This window comes from Dipodomys spectabilis, unplaced genomic scaffold, assembly GCF_019054845.1.
Source record: "Dipodomys spectabilis isolate Male_0828 unplaced genomic scaffold, ASM1905484v1 ptg000215l, whole genome shotgun sequence".
Lineage (NCBI taxonomy): Eukaryota > Metazoa > Chordata > Mammalia > Rodentia > Heteromyidae > Dipodomys > Dipodomys spectabilis.
This window is the reverse complement of record NW_024870892.1, coordinates 678,429-692,760: the sequence shown is the minus strand read 5'-3', so window position 1 is coordinate 692,760 and position 14,332 is coordinate 678,429. Positions and strand designations below refer to the sequence as shown.

The following is a 14,332-nucleotide window of genomic DNA, read 5'->3' as shown; positions in this document are numbered from 1 at the left end:
TGTGTAGGTATCATACTAAGAAATGCATGTAAACAACAGGATGCACTAATCTGAGAGTTTCTTTCTATAGCTTCTTTAAGGTAAATGACTCCACCACTGATTTAAATAATGGTAGAAGGTCACATTCATTCATTTGTTCAGAAAGTAGCTTTAACACATCAGTTGGGCATTAAAGTTCTCCGGAGAAATACAACTGTTTATTGGCTCAAAGGAGATGTATAAATAAAGAGATTTATTTTAAGGATTTAACTCATGCAATTCTAGGAATTGGCAAGAATCTTCAGGGCAGACTGGCTGGCGGGAATTCTGGCAGGCATTTTGGATGTAGGTCCAACTGCAATCAGAATGTTTAGTGCCTTCTTTGGAAGACCTCAGTCCTTCTCTGAAGCCTTCAGCTGATGAGATGCTCTACTCTTATTAGGCAGGATCATGTGCTTTACTCAGTGCCTACTGAATCACATGTTAATCACTTCTGAAACTCATCTTTACAGATACACCTAGAATAGAGTCTCACCAAACAACTGGGCACCATAATTGACACATACATTTGACCATAGTCTAAGCAAGTGGACACATACATTTAAACATTTAGCCATCGCTGGCTATGTTTCAGGGATATAGTGGGCTGAGAGGTTCTACTAGGGAACCATTGCTTGAGAGAAACCCAAGGAACAGATGACCACACAAATAGGAATCACCCTCAGCCCAAGTGTCAGAAGCAGAAGTCAGGGCACTTTGAGAGCTGACAGCAGAGAAACTTGGCCTGGTCTGAGAGGCTTGAAATGGCTCCTCTAAGAAAGTGCCATTCAGGCTGGGAGCTACAGGCTCCAAATTGTGGTGAGCTAAGGAAAGACGGGAGGTAGATTTCCATGGAGAGGAGACCCCAAAGTAAGTGCAGAAGCTGATATCTGGAGACTGTTGGGAGGTCGTTATAGTAAAGCTGTTTTACAAGGTGGGAGAAAGCAGACCCTTCAGGATACTGTGTATCATATTGCAGGTTTGCCAGTAGTAAAGTGTGGCAACTATGATGTCTTTCTATATACGTAATGCCAAATGAGATTTTAAAAAATACACATTCATTTTGATAGGTCACTTTGCATTTCTGGATTTTACTTACCCCTTTAATAGAGGAAATTACTCAAGTGGTAGAGCCTCTCCCCAGCAAGCATGAGGCCATAAGTTTGAACCCCTAGGACTTCCATCTCTCTATCTATCATCTATCTATCTATCTATCTATCTATCTATCTATCTATAGATAGATATGTATATATATAGAGAGAGATGTATATATACATATATATAAATGTATATATATGTATATATACATCTCTCTCTATATATATGGAGAAGTAGAGTCTGTGCCTATAGTAGGAGCAAGTATTTTGTGAATAATAAAGAATCCCTAGACAAGTTAACATTTCTTGCACATCTCTAGGAAAATTTCATTTGTTCCCGATGTTGATCTAGATCTCATTCTCTAATGACAAGAAGCACTCATTGTCGAATTCTTTTAAGGCACCATATTGGGAATGATTAAAGTATCATTTGTGAAGGTTTAACATGACATTGATGTTCTGCATACTATTCACAAGTCATGAAACTCAAACCTCTGTTCACATATAGTAGTTAATGAAAACAGTCCAACTATTCATTGCTAATGCTGTGGTGTATTGTTCGCAGGAACGTAACCTGGAATAGCTTAGCCATCCCTGATACACACTGCTCTCCAGAGCTAGAAGAAGGCTACCAATGCCCACCGGGATTTAAATGCATGGACCTGGAAGAATTGGGCCTTAGCAGGCAAGAGCTGGGCTACAGTGGCTTTAATGAGATAGGTCTGTCTTATTTGTAAAGCACATTTTTTGCTTTCTCTTTTATGATGTTGATGAAACAGAGAACATAATCCTATCATTGATATTGCATGTTATGGCTGCAGGATAAAAACCTGAATGTGACTTTTACTCCTATGCCTACATGATAGTCTCTTCTACCCTACAGTCTGCCAAACGTAGGCTGTCTGCCTTTATATTCCTTCCACAGTGTTTATGTAGCTAAAGGTCTTGCATTTTAGCCTTTTGATTCTTAGTTATAGCACTGGAAAATATTTATCAAATAAGTTTTAGAGTGTTGACTCAAAGATAAACAAGAGCTCCTCTCTCTTTACATGTACCTCTACCCCAGTAACCAACGTTCATCTCAAGAAATTACAGTATGAGACATTTATAAATGAGTTGAAGAGTACGCCACAGTAGAGAGCAGCTTATGAAATAATGAATGTAAATTCACTGTATCATAGATATATGGGGAATGCTTTGATCTGAGTCTAATATGCCAGAGGGATACATTGCTTCTTGGGGTGTCCTGTGAAGTCCTGCGTGTGCCACTAGATGAATAATGAAAAGGAAGTAGCATCTGCTATTTAGCTAATTCCATTGTCTTTATTCCAGTTGCATGCGAGTTGTACCTATTTCCTCTACGGATGTAGGGAATTGTTACTGAAATCCGTTCTTAAGGAATGAGTGGTGGTCGTGCTGTTATTTCTTGGCTTTTACATCTCAGTGAGAAACTACAGCAAGAGATGCTGTGACCAGGGGTGAGCACTGGTCCAGGTCAGCGCTAGAATGGTGTAACAAACTCTAAGTTGGGATATTAGGAAGAATATGTGACCATCTTGTATTGTTTGAGAAACACTTTCCTGATTTATTGACACCACAAATAAACTACTTGAACGTGGGCTGAGAAAATGAAAATAGCAATTTTAAAGTTAACACCTCTATGCTTAATTCTTATGTTCTTCTATGCCTGTCGTGGATTTCTAATACCACAGTTAAATAATATTCTTCATTTCTGTTGAACAATGACATTGTTTTCTATGATTTTTTTCTATGATAGTTTTCTAGATTTCTCAAAAACCTAGAAGCCAGCTAATATGAAGAATTTTAATTCTCTGTACTCAAACCTATGTTCCTTTTTAAGCAAATTCTTTTGGCCACTCCTGAGGTTTGAACTCTGGGCTTGGGCTCTGTCTCTGAGCTTTTCTCAAGGCTAGTGTTCTATCATAGTGTCACTTCTGGCCTTTGCTGAGTAGTTTATTGGAGATAAGAGTCTCATGGACTTTCCTTCCAGGGCTTTGAACTAGGATACTCAGCCTCCTAAATATCTAGGATTACAGGCATGATCTACTGGCGTACAGCCTTTATACACAATCTTAAATCCTCTCCAGTGTCTGAGAGGCACTGAGGCCTTCTAGAGATTATTCTACTTACTCTCAGGCATGAGCAGGGGCTGTGGTATAGGTAATAGGATGTATAGATCGGGCCAACTGTAGGGAACAAAGTCCAGCAATCCAATTAGCTAGGCTAAGCATGCAGGACTGCAGTTTGTGAGGCTAACCAGAAGTACCCAGGTCTCCTATGAAGAGTGGCCAATATTCAAGGGCTGATCTGCCTTTTCAAGAATACCTCTGAGCACATCCCGATCATTTAAAATGCAGCAGTTATGCCACAGTTCAGCACACTGATTATATCAGAGTTGGTTCATTCTTCATCACTGTGACTTATATAGCAACTTCAGTTAATAAAGGGTAAAATCTCTCCATGAGAAACAGTCTCCTTATTAAGAGTGTTGGGTGGGGAGGAAGAATGCTAAGAGATAATATCCTTGGAAACAGTAGGCTCCCACCACACTCTTGTCTTACTGAGACTAGACTGTTGATTTGCATTTATCTCTAGAGGATTTAAAATCCTTGCAAATAGGAAGTATATCTCCTCATCTGCATGTCTCTAGGGCTTTGTGCACTCTCTGCCTCCTCAGGAGCCCTCTATAAATATTTACTAATGACAAGGCAAAATGTGTGTCCCTCAGATTCCATCAGCAACCAATCATGTTTGTATTAGGATGTGGAACACAATAGAAAACTGAGATGTTTTCTTGTTCTTTTCCTTGATTTTGTCTGCTTTTCTTGGCAATTTTCACTATCCCTCATAACCTTTCTTTCAGCATAAGCTAAATTAGTCTATGTGTTTCTTTGTCTCAAATGATAATTGAATTCATCACCATTGCTTGCTAGTGAAATGTTGTTGACTTAGTACTATAATCAAAAAATGTTTAAATGGGTATTACAGTTTATATTAAAATGGATATCTTTTCCCTAATATTAGATATCACTTTAGATATATAAACTGCTGTGCTTTAGGAGATGATTTTCAAAGGTCTTATGGAAACAAAAGACAGTGTTTACTCCAAAATGAAGCAAAGATATAATTTCATTAGGTATCTAGTTTAGGTATCCAGTTGAATTTTAAACATAGTGAAGTGCCTAGCTGTGCATATGAATTTGGACTGTATAATTGTATAGGTGAATAATAATGATTAATTAAAATGGAACATATTCCCTGTTATTACTAACCAAATTACCAAGCAAAACACTGAATTTTGATTCTTTTATGAAATCTGTCATTATTGTTTTGGTCTATATGCCAGTCCTGGGGCTTAAACTCAGGGCCTCGGCAGTGTTCCTGAGCTTTTTTGCCCAAGACTAGTGCTCTGCCACTTGATCCACAACTCTACTTCCAGGTTATTTGGGGCAGTTAATTGGAGATAAGAGTTCCTGCATGTGCTGGCTTTGAACAGCAACCCTCAGATCTCAGGCATGAAGTTTAGGTTTACAGGCATGAATCACTAGCACCCTGCCTCTACTCATAAATTTGAACTATGTAATTACATTCTGTCACCCATAGTTACCTTATAGGTCCTTAGTCGTTATTCTTCCATTCCATCCATTTCACCTGTTAAGCATACCCTCTTTCCTTTCCCATCTTCTGCAGCCTGATGAACCACCACTTTGTTCTAGCCTGGTTACAAATGACTTGGTATTTTTTCATATATATGCACACATTTGCTTTATACACTTATTTGCCAGTGGACGCCTACATTTCTTCCTTATCTTGGCATTGTGAATAGGGCTGAGATAAACACTAGAATACATGTGACATTCACAGGATGATTAAATAAAAATCTTAAGAGTAATGAAAGACCCGGATGCCTTATAAAAGCTCTGCATGAGACTCTAGTGTGAAATCCACTGGACTACTGTAACCACAGTAACAACACACACATCTGTCTCGGTGCACTTGTGAGGCTATAATACCACAGATGGAACAGCTTACAAACAGCAGAGAGTTATCCTTCATGGACAATGAAGCTGGAAAATCCAAGACCAACACACTGGCTTGTTTTGTATCTGGTAGGGACTCACTTTTTGCGGTATATTCGTATAGTGGGAAGTGAGAGCTCTCTGACTTCTTCATCCCCCATACCACACCATAAGGACTCATACTCACCCACCATGCTGGCATTCTGGATTTTTATCGTAAGGACTTTGGAAGAATATAATCTCACCCCACTGCTCCTGAATGTTCTACTCCCCTAATAAAATAGTGACAAATATGCTCTTAAGAAACTTGATTTTGATGACAAATACTAATAAAAAGAATCATAGTCATGTCTATAAAAATGAACTGTAGGTACATTTAAAACTGAAAAAGACTGAGATATATAGCTCATTGAAAATTTTACAGAAAAAGAAAGAACAGAGTGTATATATTAAAAGGCTACAATGTATCTCAGGAAAAGAACACAGATCAGTCAGCACTAAGCCATAAGTTAATAAAATTGACGGACTTCAAAATGAAAGAAAGCATTCATTGGGCATCTAGATGAAAAATGATTAAACAAATTTTAGGGTTCATAATTGGTACCTGGACTTTCTAATTAATAATCAACATTAGGATATAATGATATAGTACTCATAAGTTCCTTATGGGAAAAATGCATCAAACTCTTAAATATTTTTGAAGGGACAGATGCTATAATTTATGTGAATCTTCTTGAAGGCATTCATCCAATGTATGATTTAGTTAGCCAAGTCACTAGCACCAGTTTGTAGTAAGAACAAAGCTAATAAAGCTATAGGATGTATGGAATGGAATGTAAATTTTACCAATTTTAATTGTCACACCTCTACTCTCCTAAACCTGTTGAGAACCATGCATTGTTTAAAAGGGAAGATCACATTTGAAAATCACAAAATCCATTACCACACTTTCAGATCCCATGGTTGAAGCATGGGGAGCAATAGTTACAGAGTGGAAAGATCTAGAGATGAACATCGCCAACTCCCCTCTCATGATTCACACAATCTCTATAACTGGCTGTCTTTATCAACTGTGGTCCCAATTAATTCAGTATTGAAGGAAGGAAAACATTCAGAGGTAATTTGCAGACCAGTTTGGCTTTTAGTTTTGCAAGAAACTGTCAGCATTCCTCTCACCCATGGTGGGTACTAATGCACATGACCACTATCCAAGTACATCATGTGCTGGTAAAAAAGAAAACAGGCAGTACCAACTCTGTCAAACAAATCAGAGAAACACCATTAAAATACCAATTTCCTTGTCATGATCTTCCAGATGAAAGTAAAATCCCTCCTACAGGAGGTGACTACAAAACTATTCAGGGAGTGGTCTCAACTCTCCATTAATTGTATAGTCTAGCAAAACACGAAACATGTTCAGTGTGGGTCAGATAACCCATTGTGTATAATTGAGTGGTAAGATTCATCCTGAAAAGTCATCAGGAGGGAAAATGACATGAGGCACTTTTTGTTAATCATCTTTAGAAATGTAAGAATAGAAAAAAAAAAGCCCAGTTTTAAAACACCCAGAATAAGTTAAATGACTGCACTACATACAGTATTGAAAGCATATATATTAGTTAAGTCTTTTCAGAATGCCCTAATTTATGGTTTGATCTTGCTTAGTGGTTAACTATATGTTAACTATATGTAATGTTTAGGAGCATGCATTCATTTCTCTTGTGTACTTAGATTTATTTTCTCTTCTTTGAGATGTAAATACTTTATTTTGCTTCCTAAGCCATCATAAATTAGCCAGCCATTTCATCAAGAATTGCTTTGAAAATAGACATTGATTTATTATGAATTGATATTTATTTAAATATTACATAAATATCATATGCTTTATCACTCCTCTTTATTAACAAGGACCAAACTTTACTGTATAGGCCCTTCTAAAATACTAGGTAGGAAACTAGATTGTTAGCTGCAGGGAAGTTCACATGTGAATTTTGGCTGCTCATAAAAATTGAAGGCGATGACTTGTAACCTTTGTAAACTTTGTTGGGTGTCACAAAATTAATTGGGCCCTGGAAAAAAATGTGGGAAATGAAAGAGGAACTGGGACTGCTGGGTCCCCTGGCCTACCCCACATGGCTCGGGAAGAAGGTTGTAATGGTGGTTGAAATCAAAGCATACTGTGTTTTCCAAAGGGAAATATTGCACCTTACAGCTATGATTTACTTCAGGGCATTTCTGTTCTTTGGCTGGTAATGCTGCTTGTAAGATATGGATTCTCATCCTGCATGAGCCATAAATCAGTTTTATTAAACATTGATGTGAAGACTGTGTGGTTTGGCTCATCACTGGTGGTGTTAAGGTCAGGGAATGGAGCCATGCTGTGTACCACAATGATACAGGTGGAATGTCTCCATTTTGATACAATGTGTGCTTGGTGCTTTATTCTTATAATTTTTTTACTGCATCTAATATTAAATATGGAGATAAAATATGAAGAGATTGCTTAGTAGAAATATCAGCTGAGAACTTTACAAGTGGAGAGAAAATAAACTGATTTATTACAGAATGTACATGTTTTACTGCAGTTGCATAAAAAAGCCACAATCAACACTAATTTGTAAAACATGTAATTGAGATTCATAATGCTTTCAGAGAAAGCACCGAAGGCATGTTTAGTGCTGCTGTTAGAATTACTTATTGATCTTTATGAGGAAAAAAAAAACACATGGAAGAGACAAATAACAGAATTCAGCCCAAAGGGTATATGCATATGTTACTCTTTAAGTCTAATGCCTGTTTTCTGAAGAAATTACTCTAACATGGGACAAAGATAATCTGACATTTTTTCTCTTGTCAAATAGAGAATAAGGTCATGAAATTCACAAGAAAAATTTTGAGTCAAACTGATAAAACCTTGCAGCAAACACCATGATTTTATCATGTGTCTGGGATGGATTGCAGCTTAAAGTATGAGTTTGTTTTTAAAGGCCTGAAGTCTGAGTTTTATTAGATTCTGGTATTAATCAGAATGATAGGAAGATGGATGTTTTATAGGTAGATGCTGTAAATGTGATTAAGAGAGATAACCCCTGTCTGGTGTCTAGCAGCTGTCCTGAGATCCTATTAAATAGATTTTAAAAAGACAACTGCTAGGGGGAGTTTTTATCATCAGACAATGGAAAGAGACTTAAAAAGTGGATTTCTGAGAGCAAAAAATGATGGTATTTTTTCTTACATGGAGAATAATATTTTAGGCAATATCTAGTAGTTTCTAAGAAATTAGCATTTATAGTCATATGCTGCAAGCTTATACAAAATTACTTCAGAAAATATGCAAATATTATATAGGAAAATGCAGGAATTCTGTCATGTGTAATTTCTTCCTTTTCTCCTGTTCTTCCTTCTTCTTTAGTAATGCCATGGTAAGTAGTAAAATGCTTTCAGTTCTTCCCTTACTAAAAAATATTTAAGTGGTTTTTAGTATTTAATGTAATAATAGGACTGTGCTACACAGATACACATTTTATAAGAATAATACAGAATAGATATAGTTTTCTTTCTCATCTTTATCACATTAATCACTTAAATGACACTTATTTTAGAATACGTTTCCCATTGTTCTGAGTTTTTGAAGTTTCCTTTGTAGTAGCCCATTTTCTCATGTGGTTCTTCATATTTGGCAGTGAGTTTATCTTCACTGAGTTCTGTTTCTGAGGTTTCTAGCCTGCACTATTGTCTGCCCTGCATTTGCTACAACTTCATAGATCTTGACCATGCTGGAACCAATCTTTCTGTTACCTTTGGGGCTGAGGAAGGGAGGACCCCCAGAGTATTTGCACTGTACAGGGCAAAGTAAATCTGGATGACATAGCAGTGGGCACTGGGCTGGGACCTCCATTTGTCTTAGGAGACTCTTGGCCCTCATGGATCATGAGAAGTCAGCACTTTTGCTTTTTGAGCTGGAGGGTAGGTTCTTCCCATGCTGACGGGAGATATAGAGCTTCCTCGGTACTTTTCAAGTGTGCACCACGTATTAGCACTTTACCTGGCCTGTACTGTCTGCTGGTAGCAGTAACCCTGGAAGCTGCACTGTCCCCAGCATTAGCTGCAAATCACGGGCCTCCATGCACTGATCGCAGGTCAGATTTTATGTTCTCTCAAACTCTCCCTGCTGCATGGCTTGTTCATGTTATATCGATCTCTTTTAGACATTCAATAATTATTCACTTGTATAGATCTATTTCTTGCATGGGTTGGACAGAAGGTGGGGATGGGGACAGAAGGAGGTAGCTAAGTAAGCAAAACCAATGTATTGATCTACAGCTTTTGCTTTGTTCTAATATTAGCCTTTTTATGTAACAACACGATCTGGTTTTTTTTGAAATGACATATATATGATTTGATATGCAGCATATATAATGCATTTTTGTGCCCATTCTTAAAATTTGATGAGTAAATAAATATTCACAGGCATTTAAAATTTTACGAAGATTCTATTTTTAATGTTATATTTTATTCTGTCTAGTGCTAAATCATTATACCACACAGTATAGTTTGGTAAGACAATATATCAGTGATTTGTGTGAAAAATGAAAATATAACAATGAGATAAAGACTACAAATCAGCAATGGTAACTCTGTGTGTGTGTGTGTGTGTGTGTGTGTGTGTGTGTGTGTGTGTGTGTGTGTGTTTTCCAGTTCTGGGGCTTAAACTCAGGACTTGGATGCTGTCCTTGAGATTCTTTTCTACCACTTGAGCCAGAGCTTCATTCTAGTTCTTTCTGGTAAATTATTGTAGATTAGAGTCCTACAGATTTCCTACCTGAGGTGTCATCAGCCATGATTCTAAGATCTCAATCTTCTGAGTAGCCAGGATTACAGGCGTAAAGCCACCAGTCCCTGGCAGCAACCACAATGGTTGAGCACTGGGAACCATTCTGATAGATCAAAATTTAAGATGCTTCATCCTTTTTATATTAATAGTAACAGATGTTCAAATGCTTTTACCCTTCACATAAGTGCATTAGCAAATAAAACATAACGTGAAGTAAAAACCTGAGTCCAGAATTAATGAAACATAAAACTCACATGTTTTCCCAGGCAATTCCTACAAAATAATCATGTACATTTCTGAATATAGATATGCTATTTCATTTTAAAATGAATGGTGAAGGAAAATATTGACATCACATCAAAATGGAAGAGATTTTCAGGTAAAGAACATGTGGGAGGTGGATGTTGCATGTAGGTCCAATTGTTGTGCCACACTGCCCCAGCTCCTCAGGAGCAGGGATAAGCAGCTAGGATTGTAACCACCATGTCTCCAGGGTGGAGCCACAGCAGTGAGTTTCTGAGCTGTTCAAGACCAGATAAAAGTACTTTGTCTTGGGATGCAGTCAGTATCTAACCAGGCAGGTTGCAGTGGACAAGTTCCTTCACCTCTTCAGTCTGTAAAATAGAGAAAACATCATGCAAATGGCAGAGGGCAACAGGGAGGTTAACTTAGCTTATTCTCATCCTCAAACCCAAGAGTTCTCAATAAAATTTAACTGTGATTGTAATTACTGTTTACCAAGATTCAACATTACTACGTAATGAGTGAAGAAATTACAGTGCAAACAATTCTAGGGTCATTCAAATAAAAAGTGGGAAAAATAGGATCCAAACCCAGTTTTATGTTCTTTCTACAACATTATATGGCCTCTTTTCAGTCTTATCAAAACACTTATTATCATAAAACATAACTTTAAATATACTTGCATTGCAATATGCTAAGTAAAACCTAAACAGTGATAAATAATAAGCATAGATCAATTAGGTAAACTCCCAAGTCTCAACCAAATTTCTTGGCTTGAACAGAATATCTTGCATTAGTTTTTGTTGTTGTTCAGTAAGCTGACTTCTATGAAGTTTTCTTGAATAAGGCCAGAGAGGACAGAAATCAAGTCAGAATAATTGATGGTGCCTCTTACCATCATGTGTCTTGGCCATTGTGTTTTAACCTATAGGAAGACACCTGGAGGGGCTAATTAGCTTACATCTGTCTATGATCACACTGCAAAGCCTCAGAAAGAAAATCAGCTATCAGAAAACATCTAGCACTCTCTGTACAGAGAACAAAAGAAAGGGGTAAACTTGTTGTGAAAATGAGGTTGAAACCTTGACAGAGGAGTTGAGAGTATGCTGAGCTACCGGGAAATAATGCTGGAAGTCTTGGTAGCAGATACACAAAATCAAGGGGCAGCATCGGGTACTTGACCTAATGGTCTAGTCTCATGAAGGTTTATAAGAGCAGGCATGGTGGTACATGACTGTGGAGTGAGAAAAGAGTTGGGGAGATCTTCGTTTGAATTTTGCCGAGATGAAAACACAACACTTTATCTGAAGAACAAATTAAAGCAAAAAAGGACTAGGACATGGCTCCCGAAAGGGGTAGATCACTTGCTTAGCAAGTACAAATCCTGCCTTACAAAACAAGAAAAAAGCTGGGCGCCGGTGACTCATGCCTGTAATCCTAGCTACTCAGGAGGATGAGATCTGAGGATCGCGGTTCAAAGCCAGCCCGGGCAGGAAAGTCCGTGAAACTCTTATCTCCAATAAACCACTAGAAAACCGGAAGTGGCACTGTAGCTCATGTGGTAGAGCGCTCGCCTTGAGCTGAAGAGCTGAGGGACAGTGCTTAGGCTCAGATTTCAAGCCCCACAACTGACAAAAAAAAAAAAAAAAAAAAAGACTAATGAGTTGTGAGTGCAGTGGCCCTTTGCCATCATATGAAGGGAAAGAAAGTGAAAATGCATTAGTGGCGGTGCTGTGACAGATGAGGAACTATGGTTCAGGTAGAATTCTTTAGTATTCAGGCATCCCTTCGGTGTGTTACTGCCTACAGATCCCCACAATTGTTCATGAAACCAACCAATTGGCTAGCTGAGGCACACTCTGCACCATCACATGCAGCAGCACCATACCTTTCATTAGCATAATCTGAAAGGATCTGTAGAGACCCACCGCCCATCAAGTGGCCATGCCCATGATATTTTGGTGTGGCCTGTCCAGAACTTAGTCCTTCAAGGAAATCAAAACCAAACACAATAACAGTTGTCAAAAAGTAACAGTAAGAACATCGTTGGGGGAGAAAGCAGATTTTAAACATAGACATTGCATAACCTGATAAAATATTTTAAATTCTGGCATTAAGCTTTAGTTTGTCTTTGTTCCATTTTTCAAAAAGGGAGTCTACCGAAATATTACTTGTTAATACTAACTTCATTTACTTTAATTCTTAGACTTGAAGAATCATTTCACTGTAGCATCAGTTCTGTATTTATCATTAACTCCACTATGAATCAATTAAGATGGATAATAAATACTCAAATTACTTAAAGTTACAACAGCCAGAAGTAATAGAATTATATAGCATATATGCCATTTAATCCTTGATAGTAAAATTTTGTCCTTTCCGTTACAATTAAATAGAATGATATTAACAATGCAATTTCCTAAATGTTGATATCATATGATGTTAACTGGTTCAGTTTCCACTTCCTTGGTTAGCTGGGGCAGAATGTTTATTCAAAACAGATATGTCCATCTGTACCATAGAAGAGTCTCAGCCTACAACAAAGTCAGGTGTTTGGGAGGGTACCATAGCCAACCAAGTACAAATCTTCAGGCTGTTGTTAGCATCAGCACCCTAGGAAACACACTGCCTACATACTTCATTTACATGTAGAACGTATGACTGTTTCCCATTTTTATTTCCCCTAACCTGAAGGAAATCAAGACACCTATTTTATTTCCATTTTGAATTCCAGTGTAAATGCTCAGTTTTATAGGTTATGAATTCTAATCAATATTTCAGTGAGTGTTGATGAGAATTATAGGTGGAGAATCAGAGTCAATTAGGAGGCTTTATGTCATGTTCCTTGTATTGGACATTTTTTTAAAATGACTGACTTCATCGTTCACTGAGGAAAGGCAATCCTAAAATTAAATTTTGGACAGACACTGGTAGCTCACACCTGTAAGCCTAGACATTCAGGAGGTTAACCTCTGAGTCTAGTGGTTCAAAACCAGCTTGGATAGCAAAGTCCCTGAGACTCTTATCTCCAGTTAACCAGCAAAAAGTTGAAAGGGGAGCTGTGGCACAAGTGGTAGCGTGCTAGCTGTGAGGGATAAAACTCAGGGACAGTGCAGATGCCTTGAGTTCAAGCCCCTCTTTCAGTACAAAAAAATAGAAATAAAATGAAATAAATTTTTATGAAGATGGAGTAACTATAAAGGAACTATGGAAGGAGAATCCAAGAATATATTTACTTGAGCTGAGTGTGCAAAGTTGCACTGTGTTGTTCACACTGAAGACTGAGAGCAGATTGGTTGATAATGTCAACAGATGATGACACACTATATTTCTAATTTGTTTGGCAAGTTTTGACAAGGCAGAGCCATTTACTCTAGTGAAGAAAAATGCTCAAGGTCTCTAGTTATGAGTTATTTAAGCCTATCATCTGCCAAGAGATTTGGCAATTTCATTATTTTTTGTCACTGCCTACTACTCCAAATTAATTGTAAGTGGACTTTTTGATTCACTGATGCAATTAATTTTCACGTTTCTTAAGCATACATAAAATAAGATCACAAGTTTCATTTTTGTCTTCATAATAGACAAAAACTATTAATAAAGCTAGGGTATTGTGATTGCTTTCTGAATTACATTTTTAGAATTTTTAAGGTTTAATTACAGGGTAAAATAACATCGTTTTACTTTACAATGAGTTTAAAACTAAATTACCTATAAAATTCTTATATCAGTTTTCATAAGTGGGCCCTAAATAGATTATGTGATAGATGTTAAGCAATGAAATTAAATATAGAGGATCATCAGCTCTAGCCTTTGACTAACAGATAGGGCCTCAGATAGGTCTTCATGCCAAATATTAAACAGATGATTTCTTTGATATTCTTTTTAAAGATACTGAATTGATGAACTGAAAACATTTATTAATTTGTCTTTGGGAATTAGTATAAAAGTACACCTTAAAGTAAGGAATTTTATACCAATGCTAATAAAGTTATATACTATAAAGCCTAGCATTTGATTGTATACCATCAAATAATTTTTGCATCATTATTTATACACTTGTACCATATAATTTGCTTTATGTAGCATAATGTGTGTTT

General features: G+C 37.2%; 1 protein-coding gene across 1 annotated transcript in view; it reads left to right on the top strand.

Moving 5' to 3' along the window:
- Nalcn (sodium leak channel, non-selective) overlaps positions 1–14,332 on the top strand; it is a 213,227-nt gene that overhangs the window by 24,979 nt on the left and 173,916 nt on the right. Inside the window, exon 6 of the mRNA XM_042697164.1 lies at positions 1,681–1,835. Coding sequence (XP_042553098.1) covers positions 1,681–1,835 — 155 coding nt within the window. The remainder of the gene's footprint in view (positions 1–1,680; positions 1,836–14,332) is intronic.